This window comes from Rattus norvegicus, chromosome 13, assembly GCF_021556685.1.
Source record: "Rattus norvegicus strain SHRSP/BbbUtx chromosome 13, alternate assembly SHRSP_T2T, whole genome shotgun sequence".
Classification (NCBI taxonomy): Eukaryota; Metazoa; Chordata; class Mammalia; order Rodentia; family Muridae; genus Rattus; species Rattus norvegicus.
Genome location: NC_141546.1, coordinates 52,657,501 through 52,677,158, shown reverse-complemented (window position 1 = coordinate 52,677,158; position 19,658 = coordinate 52,657,501). Strand labels below are relative to the sequence as shown.

The following is a 19,658-nucleotide window of genomic DNA, read 5'->3' as shown; positions in this document are numbered from 1 at the left end:
CCGCTTCCCTTCAAGCTGACTTCTCTATTTCTTCGACATGTCGCCATTGTTCCTTGAGCATAACTTTGTCTTCTGGAACATGTTGCTTCAGGCTCAGCCTGTACTTTCCCAGCCTGAGCTCTGGCACTACCTATTCTTTTCCATAGAGCGCCAATTCCTTTAAAAGGAGAATGGCTTTGAGAGCCAAGTTTGTCGATGAGTTATTAGTCTTAACTATAAATCTGAAGACTGGGATGGTCCAGGAACATCCGTCATGTCCTTCAAATGTCCAGTTGTCATCCCGGTACTTCTTAAAGACTTAGCTTATTATCACAAAGATGTATGAATGGGTTTCTTTGACTCTGAGCACTCATTCTCTCTGCCTTGCTGATACGAACGTGTCACTTGTTCATTGTGGGGAACACTGGGTGACTCAGTCACTTAAAGGGAGACAAGACAGCAGGGTGAGGTCTGAATATTCCTGTTGAATGGTGACTTGGGGCCAAGAAAAATATTTAGATCTGAATTTAAGTATTCAGGCTTTGCCAAGTATCAGTCATCCTAAACTTTCCATTATGTCCCTTGACATTTATGTGAGTGTGCATGCGTGTACATACGTGTACATGTGTGTGCATTAGTGTGTACTTACCTAGCTAGATCAGTAACTGTCCTTTGGGTGGGGGAAGTGCGCTTCTATTTCCAGCAGAGCCATTCCTCTCTTGTTCCATATTCCATCCCTCATGATAGCTGTCGGATTTAATAAAAAGAATGGCCTTTTAATGTTCTTATAGACTATTTGGGTATGTGAGTGTAGGGCTCATGAAGGGATACTGAACATTTTATTACCTCAGAGATTGAAGGGGAAACTTTCATTTCAGAAAAAGGAAACTTAAGTTTGGATAGTGTACTTCAACCCATTCGAATTCAGAAAAATCAGAAAAGTAAAATCAGCCTGGAAATGGTTGTCCAAAACCTCTCTCTGGAGCCGCACGCACGTTCCCTATGAGCAGTTTATACTGCACTGGGAGGCCATGTGATTGGATCATGAAGACGTTTATTTGAGAATAGGAGCCAGTGCTTTTTAGACATCGGCCCTGTGGGCCACCATTGCTGTTAAAATTAATCTACTTTCAGTTTGGTCTTCCTGTGGGTCTCCCAACAACTGGAGCAGGGGCTAACTCTAAAGCTGTTGCCTGTCTGTGGATCTGTTCCCCTAACTGGGCCGCCTTGTCACGCCACAGTGGGAGAGGAGGATGTGCCTAGCCCTGCAGAGGCCTGATGTGCAGGGAGGGGGATACGAGAGTGGGTGGGGGCTCCACCCTCTCAGAGGAGAAGGGGATGGGGAACGGGGTTGAGGGGGGAGAGACTGTGTGGTGGGGGGAGGATCGGGAGGCAGGGTAGTGATTGAGATGTAAACCAAGTAAAACTATTTACTTTCAATTTGAATTAAAGGGATGGTGATTTTGAACAGCCTTCTGACTGACTAATTTTTATATTTTTCTTCACTGCTAAGTAATAAAGAAAATATGTCCATTTAGCTGAACTACTGCTTTTAACTTTACTGTTAAACAGTCAGTCCAAAAAGGCAAGTTGCAGTGTGCTTTGACAAGGATCACTGTCACAAGTGAATTTTATTAAACCTTTTGAAAGACATTTTTAAAGTTTCTTCTTTGAAAAAATTCTATAATGTAAGAATGTGTTTTGTAATTGGCGAAGAATTCTGTTCACCAAGTTTGGAACATATATTGATTTATTTTATTCCTGTCAGTGTACAGTACAAACTTTGAAAACAAGACATTCTTTGTAGGTATGTATAGAGGGTAGAGGGTTGCTCAAGACTTCCACCATAGTGGGTGTAGTGATTGGCTGTTCCTCTGAGATGTAGTTTGCTAGTGAAGGTCTTAGGGCTTGAGTTTGTGTATATTTGATAAATTGGTTAACTATGGAAACAAAGTAATATTTTATTTAAGAAATGATACAAATATTATTTTAGTATTGGCAGTAAGATGCTTGCATTTTCACTGAAGTAAACTATATTGCTTCATAACGTGTTATGTTTTATTTAATAATTTTTATAAGGTCATATTTAAAGTCAGCTCCCTGGCAGACCTAAGGTCTTTAAAGTTCCACTCCCCCCCCCCCCCAGCCTCCCAATGAGTGATGAGTGACCATCTGCCTGGGACCTGAATTCAGATTGACCCGAGTGACCTGTCTTATGGCAGAAGTGTTCCCATGATCTACTGTAGTCACAGAATAATGACAGCTGTAAGTCAGTGCTTTTACCACCAGGACACTGGTGGAGACAGGTGGTAGTCGGATTGAAACAAAGCAGGAGAAACTCCATTATAAGTTTCCTCTCTTACCTCATGACAGGTTGGGGTTGGTAGAAGAAGTGTCTGTACGTTTCAGAGGTTTTACATGGCAGACCAAAGTTGTGTTAGGTTAGTGACAGAAGTGAGTGATCGGCTTCAATATTAATTCTGGACAACTAGAAGGTCTATTAAGTCTGTCATCTGCACAGGTATGGCCTTTCCAGTATGCATAGAAGGCTCGTTTTTAATCACAGAAGAAAGGTTTAGCCAATAGCAAATAACAGTGCTTTTGAAAATTGCAAGACAACAATATTGACTTCTACTTCTCCACAGATTCTACGCAAAGCTGTTTATACACGAGCTTTCTCCTAACCATGCACAGTAAGGTCTTCCCGTATTGTTCTCATCCTGTTCTCTGCTCTTCTGACACCCACCCTGCTTCTATTTCCCATCTGTTGCTTGGTTGGTGGTACCGCCATATGTTCTCTCCTGCTAGCAAATATCTTGCAATCAATTGTAACTCTCCTTTTCTACTCCCAGCCAAATCTACTCATTTACAAGTCCCAAACACGGGATGATAAGCTTCGAAGCAAAGCTGAAGTCTGTCCTCTGCTCCCCATTACCCTTCAGCTTCCGTTCAGCAACCAGACACTGCCGTGCTCATGTTATGTCAGTCAATAGCTGAGAGATCTAGTAAGAACAAAATGGCAGCGCTCTCGCTGTTGGCATCGTAATAGATGCGATCCATAGTAAGCAAATATGGGAGTATAAATACAGATCCTTAAAAGTGCTGTGCAGACACTGAGTAGCGAGGATATGAGAACCACACAAGAGAGGAAGGGTTCCCATGGAACCTTGGCTAGGGTAGGCCTGGTGTTGAGCCAGCTATTCGGAGATTCTGGACCCAGAGGATAATAAACAAGAGGCCCAGATACCAGAAATTCATCAGTAGATCTCATGAGCAGAAGGGATTTCAGCGTTCATGGAAAGTAGCAAGACGGATGGGGCTAAGCTGTTGTGGGAGAGGCAGGCCAACAGAGATGCGTCTTGGAGATAAAATATCAATCGCAAGTAGGTTCTGTACGGAGAGGAACAGGATAAAGTAATAAGAGAAATAACAGGATAGATTTCAGATTTTAAAATGGGCTTTTATTTGCATGTGTGGGTGCAGACGTGTGTGTGTGTGTGTGTGTGTGTGTGTGTGTTGTGTGCAACATGGGGGCGTAAAGGTGTGTACCTTTGCATGTGCATAGGGGTCAGAAGAAGGCATCGGGTGTCATAGTCTCTATCATTCCACCTCTTCCCTTGAGTCAGGATCTCTATTTGAATGGAGGGTTGGCTCTTTTCTCAGCTAGGATAGAAGCCAGCAAGCCCCAGAGATGATCTGACGTTGAGCTAGAGTTCCAGCCATGCAGGAGACACCAGGCTTGTATGGGTACTCAATCTGAACTCCCAGTTCTTGTGATTGTGTGAGAAGCATTCTTAACCACTGAGCCATCTCTCCAGCTTTGGATTTTAGACTTTTGACCAAGCAGCTCTTGTCAAAGTGTTGAACGCCCCATCTGTGGACAGAAGTCTAGTAGATATGGTCAGTCCCCTGATAGTCTCTTACGTGGTGGTCATGATCAAATAATTTTTGTTTATTAAAAAGACATTATCAGCTCAGTGGCAAAATGTACTGTTTTTCAAATCCTTTATCTGTTACGTGGCTGGAAGTTTTATTTTTTAAATATAAGTTTTACTTGAAAATGTTTTTGATTGGGGCGGGGGATGTGTCTCAGTAGTGGAACATTTACTTGCCGGGTATGAGCCCACCTCTCCTACTCCAAATTGAATGGGAAAAAAGGAATAAAAAGGGAAGGACATGATTGCTCCCTAGATATGGTGGAGGAAAATGGTTTTTGTAGATATGAGGGAGAGCACAGCTAAAGGCAGAGACTTCTGGGAAAGTCCAGAGTGAACATGGCTGCTGAGCTGGGCCGTTCAAGGAGAAGGGGAGGGGAGAGAGTGTGGAGAGTAAAGGGCCGGGTACCACGTGTCTGGATTACATGAGGAACAGCAGCTGCGGGGAGGGCACCCAGCCGCTGGGCTGGAGAGTTCAGGGCAGGCTATGCTAGCTTAACATGTAACAGGTGGGGACCGAAGGATGCTGGGAGAGCCTGGCTGCCTAGGTCTGCTTTAATATGTTAAATAGGAACCTCAGCCATTTGTCCTGGGTTCCAGAGCGAGCACAGTACCCCACAGAAACTGACTGAGGCAAAGTGAAGGTGACTGTGTTAGCAAATCTCAAGCCTTGACGGCATGCCTTTGAGTATGATAGGGGATGAGACATAGCTTTAAAATACTACTTGAGCAAATCACAGCCCCTCCAACAAATCAGTCACCTCCAGGCGGGAAGAGTGTTCTTGCAAGGACAAGTAGCGCAGCTGCTTTTCTTGGAGCACCATTTTTTACTTTTATTTTTTACTTTTTGGTGCAGAATGATTGACAGCTTATGATTATTCTGAGACATTTTTATAAATATTTTTGAAAGTTATTTTGAGAGTAAACTACTAAAATAATCTGTGCTAATAATAAAATTCAAATAATATTACTACTACTACTACTACTACTACTACTACTACTACTATTATCGTTATTTGGATACTTTTGAAGCAGGATCTCTCTACACACCTCTGACCATCCTAGAACTCATTCTGTAGATCTGGCTGACATCAACTAACGGCTACACCTGCCTCTGTCTCCCTTGAGTTGGGATTAAAGGTGTGGAACACCAGACCCTACCGAAATTCAAACTTTTAAAGTGAGAATATTGGAAAACTTATGTTCATCACCATGTAACATTGTCTTGGTATTTAAAGATGAAACTATTTATTTATTTATTTATTTATTTATTTTTGGATAAAATTAGCTGGTGATGTTAGTAATTAAGACTTTTAAAATAAAGCATAAAGGAATGTTTGTCACGACAAGGCTCTGTTAACTTAATGACTTAAACTTTTTCAGATGTCATAATGTTATAAAAGTCTATGAGTCAAAGATCTACTCAGAGGGCAGGTGACGTAGTTAACCTGGAGTTTGTCTTCTGTTGGGCTTGTTATTGTGGCAAAGGTGACTACCGGGAACAATAGGAAATGGCTATTAAAATGCTTCTCTCTTTTCAACTGTACATTATTACAGAAAGCCAGCTGCCTATCATTTCTTAAGTTTTACATACTGTTTAGGTAAATAGCACATCAACCGATTCAGTGCAGAAGCTGCATCTATGACTATGGGTATCAAAGATATCAAAGACTTTGGGTATCACAGCATAAAGTAATGCTGCTCTTGCGACTAAGTTTTTGAAAAATGTAGCAATTTTTCATAAAAATATGTTATATATAAACACAGTGTGTTGTGTATAAATAGTATAGTTTGTAAGTAAGTTGGTATACATTTAATTTCAGTATGTAGAATACAAGCAGATATAATCTGTGTAAACCCATTGACTTTAGGATCTTCAGACAATCAAGTCAGGAGATACAAATATTTAAAAATGGTGGGGCTGGAGTAAGTGAGTGGATGGTAGCACAGGTGAACCCAAAAGATGTCGGGACAAGGAAGGCGGAGTCCTCCACTCTGGTGGACTTGTCAAGCAGGGCACCTGGCTATAGCCCTTTGTAGCTCAGAGATTAGGAAAGACATCATTATGAAGATATAAATTTGACAGTGATCACGTTTGCATAATATTCAGAGTTCACAGATTTACTGAGATCCTCAAACTCTAGACCATTCTTTTATCCTTTATCAAACACAAACTCCAAACACGGAAGTCTGTGCTGCCTGAGGTGTCCTGCTGAAGGTCATCCTTTCTTTTATTTGGGTTTGCAGTAGCCTGTGAACTAGCCTCCTTGCTTGTTACGTCATCGTTCAAAGACAGTGAGCTTTTTTATTTGTTGGAAACAGTCTTACTGTGTAGCCTCGGCTGGTCAGGAACACTATGCAGACGAGGCTGGAGGTCTTCTGCTTCTCTCTCTCCTTAGTGCCGAGATTAAAGGCCTGCGCCACACCCTAACTTGATAGTGAGCTTCCTTCCGTGCGGCCACACCCTAGCTTGAAGGGGAGCTTTCTTCTGCCTCTCAGCAATCCTTTGCTCTGACATAGCACTGGTCACAGGCACCCACCATCCTTAGTTTGAATGAGATGCGTTTTTGTTTGTTTGTTTGTTTGTTTTGTATTTTGATGTGTTAGTTTCCTTCTCTGGCTCTCATTTAAACCTGTTACCTATTCCTGCCCTTCTTTGCAGTGTTAACCAGTGTCTTCTAGTATCAGCCTTTCCCTTTCTGGTTTAAAGATTAATGACAAATTAGTAGAAGTTGATGATGCTTTCAATCATTAACTTTATGCTTAATTGGTATCAATAATCACTTGATGCCTTTGCAACAAGTACATATGTAACCATTGACTAAATATCCACTCAGCTGCCCATTTATTCCAGACATTGAGCCAAGCCGTATGTATTGTCACATAGACAGCATAAATATCAGACACACGGAATCTAGAGGATCAAATGTATGTTCGATAGATTTCACATATTCGAACCGTTTTGCTTCAATTTTGCAGGCTTAGTAAGAAGACATAATAGTTGGTGAGAAGGCTAAGTGTGCAAAGCACTTGCTGTTCAAGTGTGAAGACCTGAATTTAGATCTCAGATAATCCCAGAGCTCTTACAGCAAGAGAGGGCCAGGGGAGGGAGGGAGCAGGGTGGGCAGAGACAGAGACACAGAGAGAGACAGAGACGGGAGAACTTTGGCTAACTCTCTTGGTAATCACCTTGTCTCAAACTATATCATAAGTGAGAACCACACCCAAAGCTGTCCTCTGATCTCCGTAGGCTTGATGTTGTATGTGCACCTCCTGCTCATAGGAACGTTCATGCATGTACAGAGCATACACAAAGATAAGGCACCCAATGACACAGTGAACCATGCCATAGCTTAGGAAAGAAAATTACATGGCACTTGTGCTTTTTGCTGAAGCTTAATATATCCTGTAGATTTTTATTTTCAACTGAATACTCTTTGATTGGCTCCCGTTATGTTTCTCAGAGTTCTAAGTTCCTTTTTCTTTGGCTTCATTCTTTTCTACTTATATTTACTTAGATGTTACCATGTATCCGTGTGTGTGGTAACACTTTATTGTAACTTAACAGTATTTCTCAGTGTATTCCGGGATAAGTCAAGCTGTGGGATAATAAAAATATTACATAATAGTTTCCAGGATTAAATAAACCTCAAATTAAAAATATGGTAATTGGGGCTTTTAGTTTGGTAATATTTTCTGACTCTCGGAGACAGTTTAATATTACAAACAATGTTTCATAGAACACTTTGACCAAGGAGAATTTCTTTTGTGGGATGGCTTAAGAAACCATCTGTGGACACCAAATGCGAAAAGCTGGTTTCAGTATTGGATTTCTTCTTTTCTTTCTTTTTCTCTTCTCTCTTTGCCTCTTCAAGTCCAATAGTATGTGAAATCAGAGCCAACATTAAGAATAATTACATCATGAAACAAGTAGGTCAGGGCACATATTAAAAATGAGCAGCTTTGGGCTGGAGAGATGACTCAGTGGGTGAGAGCATTGACTGCTCATTTAGTGGACCCGAGTTCAATGCCCAGCGTCCACATGGCAGCTCACTGCCATCTGTAACTCCAGTCTCAGGGAGTCCGATACCTATTTTTCCTGTACACATGTGGTGTATATGCAAAATATCAGTACACAGAAAATAAAACCGAAACGACTGACATTTTACATATCGCTCAGACACTATTGAAACTATTAATGTCTTCCCCTGGGATGAGGGACATGAAAAGGATATCTGCTTCTATTTTTGTTCATTGTACTGGAGGGGCTGGCTATTGCAATAAGGCAAGACTCCATTTCAACGCAATTATTTTTAGTGTACCGAATAAGTTCTGAAAACTGAATGAAAATATTCAGCTTTTACAGTGTACTAAAAACACAAAATAGTTATGAAATAATATGGAGAAAGGTATTAAATACGCAGTGTATTGAAACTGAAAATCAGTTTTGTGAGAATTAAATATTCCATGTTCATAAGTTGTAGACTTAATTATTGCTGTGTCTTTGGGGGTATTTTGTTTTTTCTTTTTTCTTTTTTTTTTGGAGGGATGGTTGAAATAGGATTTCTCTGTGTGTAGCCTTGGCTATCCCGGAACTCACTCTGTAGTCCAGGCTGGCCTCAAACTCACAGAAATCCACTTTCCTCTGCTTCAAGTGCTGGCTTTAAAGATGTATACCACCACTGCCTGGCTTAATTCTTCTTATATTCAACAACGGAATTATATCTCAAAAACATTTAACAAAAATGGAATCAGACATATTCTGAAATTAATATTAAAGTTAAATATGTAATTAAACAGAATAAGTACTTTTATTTTGATATATGTTTTGAGACCAATTCTCACTATGTAGCCCTGTCTAACCTGAAAGTCATAGTGATCCTCCTGCCTCAGCTTCCCAAGTGCTATGATTCACAGGTGCATATCACCGTGCCTGATTATCAAGACTGTACAGTAAGACAGGTGTGGTGGCGCGCACCTTTCATCCCATCATTCTGGAGCAGAGGGAGGTCAGTCTCTCTGAGTTCAAGGTCAGCCTGGTCTATAGAGCTAGTTCCAGAACAGCCAAGGCTATGTAGAAAGACCCTGTCTCCCCGCCCCCCCCCATTTATTTTATTATAAAGCATTGCTAGTTAGTCCTGTATTCTTGTATTGTATATGGCAGTAGCTAGGCACATAATACACTGTAGTTTAGATGCCTATCGACATTTACGCATAGACAAATCGGTTTCTCAACACAAAGGAAAGGGAAGCTAAAACAGATACAGTCCCCTGGGTATGGGTGGATAATTGGTTTCAGGATCTTCTGATTTGCCATGGTTACCAAAATTTGATGGTATTCTGGTAAACCTTATATAAATTAGGGCTTATGGATTTTAAGCCATTATATAGCTTCATATAACCTATACATATTGTCCCGTATGCTCTGTGAACATCCTTATCTAATGTAGTATGAAGGTTCTATAATGTGTTGCTGTATTATTTAAGGAATAATGCCAAAAAAAAAATCCATATGTATCCTGGACCAATACAGCCCTGAGCATACTGAGTACTGATTGTGTGTCTCTGTGTACAGTCACTTGACACAGACAAAGGTGAGAGGGCAGCATTGTTAGCATGTGAAGGGCACATGTTTCAAAGAGTGCAATTGGGTATCCATGAGGAAAACCAATTTCTTATTACATAAATATAATTCCAGCAGCAGTCTAAATACAGAAGAATGAAGAATAAATAGAAAAGGGAACTGATTCATAAGTAGCTTATATGGCATTCGTCAGAAGACTGATTATCTAGACTGCATTAAAATGATGAATTCCTGTTTGCCATTGAGACAACTCACGTGGCTGAAGATCAAATTCGCAGTACAAATGACCTCTACCCAGAATGTCGTTACCACTCTTTAAAGGGCATTCTAAATTAAAATTTAAAATAAAGGAATAACCGTATTAGATGTAGAAAAGTATTTTTACAATGTAAAGGATAGATACACTTAGGGTTGCTGGGCACTGAGGTCCAGTCTGGGGAGCTTTTGGTGCTGTAATTCTTCTCTCAAGCTTGGGCTAAGGGGGGGGGGTGTCCTTGATCAGTTCCTGGGAAAGTGGGAATGGTTCGCTAGTGTATGATTATGTGAACTAAACGGAGCTTGGGTTTAGCAGGTAGAAGAGGGTGTCGTAGTGAATTGTTCTGAAGCATTCCAGGAATCTGTCCTATCTCCGTGCCTGTGTCGGGCCTGGGAAGTGGTGTGAATTGGTAATGATGCCGTTATTTAAAATTTCAACTTTCCGTTTTGTAGAATCCTCAAGTCCCAGTTGAGTCAGAATGGATGAACAACCACAAGGAATGCAAGGGCCCCCTGTTCCTCAGTTCCAGCCGCAGGTAATTTAATTAGGCGGGATAAGCGTGTCTCTCTGCCGACTAGGTGGGAGTAAATTCACAGCTGCAGTCAAGGAGCGGCCAAGTGTTCGTTCTGAATTTCTAAGTTGTAGTCAGAATTACTGGCTTCTATGCATTTCCTAATGCTTGGTCCTCATAGAGCAGGACAGGAGGTCAGTTCTGGCTTATGATGTTGTCTCATTGACTTCTTAGCTTTGAGGGTTACTGATAGTCTGGGAGGGGGAAAAGGGGGTGGGAGGGAGGTTTGGGAGTGTGCATTTCATACTAACTTCTGCTTTGACTTCAATTATTCATTCTCATTCTCTCCCCTCTCCCCTCCCCCTCCCCTCCCTCCTCCTCTCCCTTCCCTCCTCCTTCCCTTCCCCTACCCCCTCTCCCCTCCCCTCTCCCTCTCCCTCTCTCCTTCTCTCTCTCCTCTCTCTCGCTCTTTCTCTCCCTCCATCTGTCTCTCTCTGACTGGAAATTTTTTTTTTTATTGTATTCCTTATATCTTGTAATGTCAAATGAAGTAGAAAGGGCGTTTTTGTAAAACAGTTGTGTACACACTATTAAAATTCAACTTGGAGTTTCCCTGCGTTTGTTGTTAAGGTGCCCCGCAAAGCCCCATCTGCGATAGATAGTGACAATCATAAGTTTCGCTTTCCGGTGCGGCACCTCATTATTGCTACTCTTTCCACACAGGCTGGTTCTCAGCCTGCTATTCAGAGTCTTCTACAGCAGGCCTCACTGATGTCCTGCTGGCCTTGCCTCGGTGTTGCTCAAAGGTCCTCAGTGTTGGGGACTCGACGGGACGAATAAGGGAAATCAGTAGTGGAGTGGGTTTGTGGCAGTGTCCCCTCAGACTTCCGGTGCAGTGCGCGCTGACTCTCAAGGCGAGCCTGTGTGGTGCCCTTATTGGTCTCCACACTTGCTTAGTCTGGGGTTTTATTTGTTTCAGTGCATCTGTTGGCTTCTCCCAGCAGCACAGCTCAGAAATGGAGCCTACAGAACACTGTCTAATGCTTCTGTGAAGTCACCCATGTTCTACCTTCCTTCCTGCTGCGCTCTAGGTTTTACATTTTGGTCGATTCTTCCGGGACCATCTAAAGTGCCAGCACTGTGGTAGGGCCTGTCTGGTCCTCCCACACCCCCAACTGAAACTAAATGGTTGATCTCAATCTCTCTTCTGGTGTTTCCCGAATCTTATCTTTGTTGTGTTTGCTCACATGGGCATTTTCCTTAGCTCTCCTTATTAAGCTAAAACCTTGTGGGAAAGGATACATTACTTTGGACACCATTGAACTCTTATTTTTACATGTAGTGGGTCTCAGTTAGATACAGAGTTGAAGCCAATCAGGGTGGCCTTAAAAGGACCATGTTTAATTCGTTCTCGGTATACTTTTTATTTTAACATTGTGTTGCTCTGTTCTCTGTTCTTGAGTTTTCAGTATTGAGAAAAACCATTTAGAGGAAGGACACTTTTGCGTTTAGGATTGGCTTTATCAAGTCTCTCAGTAACTTTGCAATAGTCTTAAGTTCCACGATCAAGATTGTTATAAGCAAAAGCTGTACCTACCTCAATGCCATCTCATACAATGATGAGACACCGACATTTCATAATGCACCATTCCTAGCAAAGACAATAAAAGAACACCTCTAAAAATTAGGGAGTTCATGTTGTGATTTTGAAGTTCACAGTTTTGACTGGTCCTGTGCTTCAAAGAAAAAAAAAATCACTTTTTTTTTCCTTTATGCCTCCTACTGACTTGCCAACCAAGAAAGGTCGGAGAGGCAGTAGGAGGGAGAAATGAAAGTAATCGTTTTCTTATGAGACACTAGGCTGCCACACAGTCTAAATTTCAAAATCATAGAGCTGGTTCTGCATTTCTTTTCACACCGGTCCTTTCGTTTCTGCCTCCTGCTGTTGTGCCTGTGTGGGTGGACCGCTTCCCTGTTGGAAATAGGCAAGTGTCATCCCAGGCGCTGGCTGCCTCCTGGCATATGGGGGGAAGGGAGGAGCTTTTCTTTTTCCTCCTCTCTGCCTTCAGACTGATGGTGTGAGACAGCGAAAGAAAGATTACCTGACAAGAGCTTATAGGCGTTATTGCTTAATAAGTCTTCGAGAAATGTTGCTGCTCTCTGTAGCATTTTAAAAGACAGGGAAGGACAGCCTGGGCTTAGGGTTGACAACCTTCCTTTGTTTTGTTCCACACCATTGGCCTGAATAATGGGGGTGATATGGCAACATATGGTTAGCCCAGTGACTCCTTCACTTTTGTAATGCTAATGGAAGTGTGGACACAGGCAGAAACCTAAAGAAGTCAGCCTTCTGTGTTGTCAGACACAAGTTCCGTGGAGTGATGAGCAGTGTATGTTCTTAGCGTGGCTCCCCTCTTCCTTACTTGAGAGGTTATAAACCAGCACGTAGCCTTGGGTCTGTGCTCTCATTTTAGGTACAGTATCAGTCCCTTTGTGTTTAAGGTTTAGAATATGGAACCTGTGTATTTTTATTTACTTTTTGCATTACTGCTGCTCTCGTGAAGTTAAGGAAATTGTTTTTATCGGCTTTCCTGTTCTTCCCTGGTTGATGGTGCACACTACCACCCAGAGAGCAGTGAGAGCACAGTTCATCCCATTCTGAGTTTCACTGCGCAAGCCTCTGCATGACGGTAGAGTTTCCTCCCTTAATACAGACTGGATAAAAGGTAGGGACAGAAAAAAGCAAAAAACTACAGGAAGATCAGTGTTAAACAATGGAATTTTATATTTCGGTAGAGGTGTATGACAGAGGTTTGTGACTATTTTCATGTTTAGATCTTAAATGAGTTTACGTTCATGTCTGCTTTTTAATTCCAAAATTATATAACAGCGGTCAGAGAGCAATTCTACGAATTTCTAAGAATATTAATTTTAATAATGACTAGAAGCTTGAGTTCTGGGGATTTCTGCTCTTTTTTTTTTTTTTTTATAATTTGAAATACTGTAGTTATCTGGGCTGTTTGTGAAAGAGAACATACACCAGAACTGCATGTAAAAAACAGCCTGTACTTTCACAGTTTGCACACTGTGAGGACACTATGTTAGAGTCCGCTTCTTGAGTACAGCGCGAGCTAGCCCTCCTTTCAAGCTTTCTGGCAGCACCGACTAGTATCCGGTAAGGTTTTGGAATGTATAAAGTGAGCAGGATGCTGGAGGTCATGTGCCCTTCGCAGCATTCTCAGGACAGAAGGAAGGAAGCCCCCTGGTGGCTCACAAGCATGGCACTGCCTTCTTTTCTCTCTAGCTTATCTGCCAGGTATTCGACGAGCAGTAAGGTTTATTTTGCTTGCTTTGATGAATTCGTGCTGTGAAGGTATTTGTAACAGGTGCTTAAGAGAGCTTATACTTTGGGACGTCTTTATAGCAATTTAGGGATGTAGTCTTTTGTTCTAAGTGTTCACTTCATGTCGGTTTTATGGATATAGGTACAGGATGATAAGTTGTGACTACAGTTTTGAGGAAAGTTTTGTTGGCCATAATTGAGCATCGTGGGCTGTTCCTTCAGTAAAGCCTGAGGCTTCTCCCTGGTCACAGACTTAGTCTGGAAGAATCCACCTTCTTAACTATCCTTGCTTTCTTGTTCTTCTTTCCTGCAATCCTCAAGGTATCACCGTCCCGTCACCCCACGCTCAGCTGATAGGTCCTGAAAAATCACACATTTCTCAGCTAGAATCTGTGCTCAGATAGACTGCCTCTAGGTAGCTCGCCTCTAGTTATGGGATAAACCTACTGAACCGCAAGAATTCCCAGTAAAGCCAGATCCTAGGCTATCCCTTACTCAGTTCAGACTTTTCTAGAAAGTGATGTTTATAGCAAGTCTCCATCTTCCTTTTCTTTCATTTGCAGTGTGTAAGCTCCTCCTCTTCTTATCATGTGAGCTACTTGGGCCTCATCTTACTATCTACATTGGAAACTAATTGATCAGCCTCTATTCCTTGAAACCTTTCCTTCTCTTGACTTCCACACATGTTTTTCCACCCCTTTGGTTTTACTGGCCTCCCTTTGCCCTCTGCCTCCTTCCCTTCAACCATTTTAATAATGGATTCCCTAAGGCTTAGTTCTCACATCTCTTCTTTGCCCATATTTATTCATTACCCGGGCTGTATTCTATTCTTAAATTTTATATACATGATTCTTAGAGTTATCTGAACTTGGAATTCTGCTTCTCCCAAATTCATATGCCCAATAGCCTTCCCAATGTGGGGCTGTCCGTCCATCGTAACCACAGTGATCTCAAGCTGCTCAGACAGCTACACCCTGCCCCTCATCTTCTAAACCAGTTGTTGGCCAGTCCATCTTTCTTGCAACTGTGGCTGGAACATCCCTGGCTTCTTCCTTTTTCTCTCGTTATGTTTGATTTATCAGGCACCACTAGCTGTATACCTAGAACACTTTTTAGAACTGGGATATTCTTACTGCTTCATTCCCTCCACTAGGCCAGGGGCTCTGTTATGTTGTAACAGCTCCCTCATTGGGCTTGCCCTGTCCTCATCCATCTCTTTGGGTACAGCATTCAATAACCAGCATAAAATTATGCTTGTCTAAGATGTAATTTTTCATTTCCTCATTCATCATTTTCAAATGTATATATATATAATATATATTCAAATATATATATATCTTTGAAGTGGTTACATATTTGTGTATTTATTTATGTGTGACTTTCTTTAAGCATGAAGTGAAAACTGAACTTTCCTAACCATATAATACACCTTTGTTGTCATATTTTTTTCTATAAAATCTATTGTTTTATCGTTGTTAACTTTGCTCTTTGTTTTCCTTGTTTTAGACTGTAAACTGTGTCACTAGTCTTATGGTACACACAGTAGTCAATCAGTACTTTTTTTTCAAATAAAAACTTGGTTCCAAATTAGCCCATCTTTTTCTTTTCAAATATCACATTTAAATAATGTTTTATACATATTGTATATCACATAATTATCTTCGGAATTGCCTGAATTATATATGTAACTTCTCACATTCTCTGTTTAATGTTTTTGTTTTGTTTGTTTTTTTACTACTCTGATCTTTCTACAGTATAGCCACTTCACCACTTGTAGTTGCTTCTGTCCAGTAAGAATCAGTTTTTAAAATTGTACATTGTTACATTTCTTTCCTTATTCCTTCTGACTTCTGACTTGTGTGGTTTGGAGTGAGTACCACATTTGTATATGACTTTGAAGACCTGTGCCATCTGGTCACCTCTTACTTCTCCAGTGCATTTCTGCCATTGCCAGCTGGGAACTCTGATTCAGCTATATCTTGAATCCTTCGTATTCTCTCCTCTCCAATGTGAGGGTTCAGATGGCTTGTAAGGATATATGCTCACTGATGGGGTCTAGCGAGCATGGCTCCTACACTTTATATTACCGTGAATCTGTGGTACTATGATCGAGGTCTAGGTGAAGTATTATAGGAGAGGACCTAGATAATTGATAAGACAATAATAAGATCACTGTGAGAAAGATATGCTTCTCTCTCTCTCTCTCTCCCCCCTCCCTCTGCGCTCTCTCTCTCTCTCTCTCTCTCTCTCTCTCTCTCTCTCACACACACACACACACACACACACACACACACACACACACACACACACATTTTATATAGTTCTTGTCCTATCTCATCTCTTAAATTCCATACTTGTGCTAGGTATTGAATCAAGGGCCTTGCATATGCTAGGCAAGCACTGAGTTACCGTGTTATAGGTCCAGCCCTTTATGAATATTTCATTCAGAGACAGGCATTCACTAACCAGCCCAGGCTGGTCTTCACCTCACTCTATAGTACAGGCATGCCTTGAATTTAAAAAATCTCCTGCCTCAGCCTGCCGCACAGCTGGAATTACAGGCTTGGTAAGGTCTGGCTTGTTTTCATTACATACCCTATTTTATATTAATGAATGATAGATGATTGGTAATTAACAAGTGCTCATTGCATGGAGAGTTATCTCTAATGGAAAGTTTCATTTTTAACCTCGCCAGTTCGTTGTGTGCCAAAGTACTCCATTGTGTCATTTTCAGTGCTCAGAGTAATTGTATTCAGTGATACAGTACTAGGAAGGCTGTCAAAGGACAAATGACTTAAACATACTTAAAATGTGATTGAGCTCTCTTTGATATTTAGATTGATAACTTACGTTTACATACTTAGGAGTAAGCATTTCTCGTATTTCAGAGGACATGCTTTGGGAGTGTGGAAAACTTTGAGGGATTGAGAGTCTTTTGTCTGCTCTCCTGGAGTTTGAAAGTCATTCAGAGTGACTTGGGTGAGGATAAGACCAGTAGTCATTAGACCGTCCAGGTAAGTTCAGAGTGTAATTTTAGTAATTGTAGCAGTGAGATCTCTGTATATGTGAGGACAACTCTGATGCTCGTGAATAGCCCAGAACTGTTTTAGAGGTGTTTATTTATTTGATCAATAAACTTACTTTTTCTAACCAAACAGGATACAGTTTTTGTTAAGACCCATAATTTTCATGTGGTTTGCTAATTAGCTCTTGTCGTAATGCTCATGTTGGACTTTAAATTTCTCTTCAGTAGTCCATGTTTTTCTAGAATAAGAGGAATCCCCCTGTGGTAGAAATTCTGAAGAACAACATTTTGTGTGTAGACTGGTTTGTTAGGAGTCAGTAGCATGGGACTTGGTGGTGTGCATGTGTACGCTTACAGGAGGCTGAAACAGGACAGAGGTCCAGTTCAGCTTGAGTTACAGGGTAACCAGAGCTGTCGAGAAGGATCCCTTATCAAGCAGTCAATGATGAAAGGTCTGGGGTTGATCTCTGAATCTCCCCCAGATATGAGCGGTTTGGCTTTGTATTTAGAAACGGGAAGGAAAGAGAGTGTTCACTGTGGGTGTGTAGGGTGAGCACTGATGTAAAACTGTCCAGGATTAAGGTTTTGTTCTTTCACTTAGGGTTCTTGTCAATGCATTAGAATAGCTCTTCTGTACCCTTTAGAGTTGAAAGGCAGCTTTCATTTTCACGACATCTCATTTCACTACAGCTAAGCAGTAGTCAACCCTTGTTAAATGACAGTGTTGATATGATCTCAGTGATAGCGTGCTGTCAATAATCGTCTTCTTGGGGCTGGGGTGATGGTTCCCAGACTACCTGCTGCTCTCACAGAGGGCTCAGTTCAGTTCTCAGCACTCCCTAGTGGCTCACAGCTCTCTGTAATGCCAATCCCAGGAAATCTGGCACCCTCTTCTGGCACCGGACATGTGCACAACGCACATCCCTGCCTGTAGGCAAAACACTCACACATAGTAACATCTTTAAAAAATGTGTCCTATTGTTTGCTTATTGATACAGTGTCTCATGGAGTCCAGGCTATCCTCAAACTTGCCATGTAGCTAAAGCTGATCATCTTGCTTCCACTGTCCATGTCACTGTCTACATGCCAGGATTACAGCATGTGCCACCACACATGATGCCAGCAACAGTCGTGGCCCACAGACTACTGTGGTTTGTTCGCTGCTTGCTTTGCTGTATCAAACATTTTCCTGTATTACATTTTTATTAACTGTCTTGTATACAGTGTTTCTCATGGTGCCCAGCTTCTCTCAGTAAATGTGATTACTGCCCATAGTGTTCTCAACCCCAGAGTCAGTAATGTTAGGCTATGTAGTAGATTATCTGTCAGTCATTTCCCTGTTCTTTAGTGAATCTCTTCCTTTACATTTAATTCAAAATCTACTGAGTAATAAATGGCATATCCTTAAAACCTGATGTTAAGTCTATTGTTCTTGGAAGACTTTAGGGATGGGTTGCTTTTGAAATAAATTTTAGGGAGATATGTTTTCAAATAAGAAGAATCACAAATGTTAGGCAATAATAGTATGCATGGCATTTTATTTTCCTCTTCTGGTTTCTAATGAAGTCTCTGGAAAATAGCAGATATTAGAGTTATGTTCACTATGTCAGAAGAGTTGTTCTCACTTGTGTGGTTTAGAGGTAGCAGTGTGCCCTAAAAAACAGAAAACAATGACGGATGACAGCATAAATATCACTGCACAGTAAAGTGGCGGACCTTCAGTGTTTTGCTCTTTTTGTCAGTTTAGGAGATACAGGACAGCATTAATATAAAATCTAAACCAATCCATTGCTTTAGACAAGTAGTAAAGTGAGAATCAATAAGAGGAGTTTGCAATAATGATAAAAACCTTATTAATGGTGTTAACTATTGCAATTAGTACTGGCTTGTGTGGTAGATCATCTCCAATACCTCAAGGAATATCGGGACATAATTTGCTCTCTGGGGAGTTTATTGAGTCCATGCTGTGACTCTTCTAATTTCTCCATAGAGAATTGCCATTATAATGTTTCCCTGGATTATCTACTGCTCAGTGCATGTCCGTGCCTTCAAGTTGTAAAGCAAATTAGAGAAATTAATTTAATTGTATGAAATTATTATTTAAAAAGAGCCAGTGTCCTACGGAATACATTTTATTTCGGAAGTGAAAGATATCCCTGTGAAGGAAACACAGCTTAAGTAGGGAAGACCATTGTAATTACTGTAGTTAACAAGATTATTAAATGAGTGTTTCAGATCATCGAGACGTGCTTCAATGGGAGCTCGGAATATTTAACATGTTAAAAGATTCATTCACTTGAGAGTTTCATTTCCTAGTTGCCGAATATGATTTCGAACATGACTTTCTGAGATCTAAGAATTCTTTCAGAGGATAGTAGCCTCTGAGTAAATGTACACACACACACACACACACACACACACACACACACACACACACACACGACACTCACAAACGCACACGCACCCACACACTGGGGGCAGAGGGAGAGGGAGTACAATTAATAAACTATAATAAAAATAATACTCTTAAGTGCTTCCTAATCAGGTTTCATCTTGCCCATTAAGCAAGGAGTTGTGGATGTTGCTTAGAAATAAAGTGATATTGAGAAGCACTTTATACAGGCATGGATGGGTTACTCGTGTTACTTATAGTTTCTTTCTTACAAAATGAGTGTTTGAAAATACTACCCGGCACGTGAGGTCTACAGTTTTCGAAGATTGACATTCAAACCATTGACATCACATCTTTAACAAGAAGTGGGAAACAGATCCAGGTGACTTGCTGTCTTAGTTTCTTTTCTGGTGCAATGGTAAAACACTCTGACACGAACAACTTAAGGGACAGAGGTAATTGTTTTGTTGCAGCCGGTTATGGCAGGAACTGGAAGGAGACCGGCACATGGCTCCCACAGTTAAGTTAAGCCATATCCTCTTGTTGATCTCCCGTTTGCCTTTTCATTCAATCCAGGGCCCAGCCCATGATGTGCTGCTGTTCACAGTCAGAGTGGGATGCCCCACCTCTGTT

General features: G+C 41.2%; 1 protein-coding gene across 4 annotated transcripts in view; it reads left to right on the top strand.

Annotated features, from left to right (window-relative positions):
- Nucleotides 1-19,658, top strand: part of Nek7 (NIMA-related kinase 7) — a 127,446-nt gene that overhangs the window by 45,891 nt on the left and 61,897 nt on the right. For 3 of the 4 annotated variants that reach the window (NM_001108346.3, XM_087581221.1, XM_087581223.1), the window contains exon 2: nt 10,207-10,289. The exons of the other annotated variant lie outside the window; for it this stretch is intronic. In NM_001108346.3, the coding sequence (NP_001101816.1) occupies nt 10,233-10,289 (57 nt within the window). In that variant the 5' untranslated portion in view covers nt 10,207-10,232. The remainder of the gene's footprint in view (nt 1-10,206; nt 10,290-19,658) is intronic. 4 annotated transcript variants of the gene reach the window in all.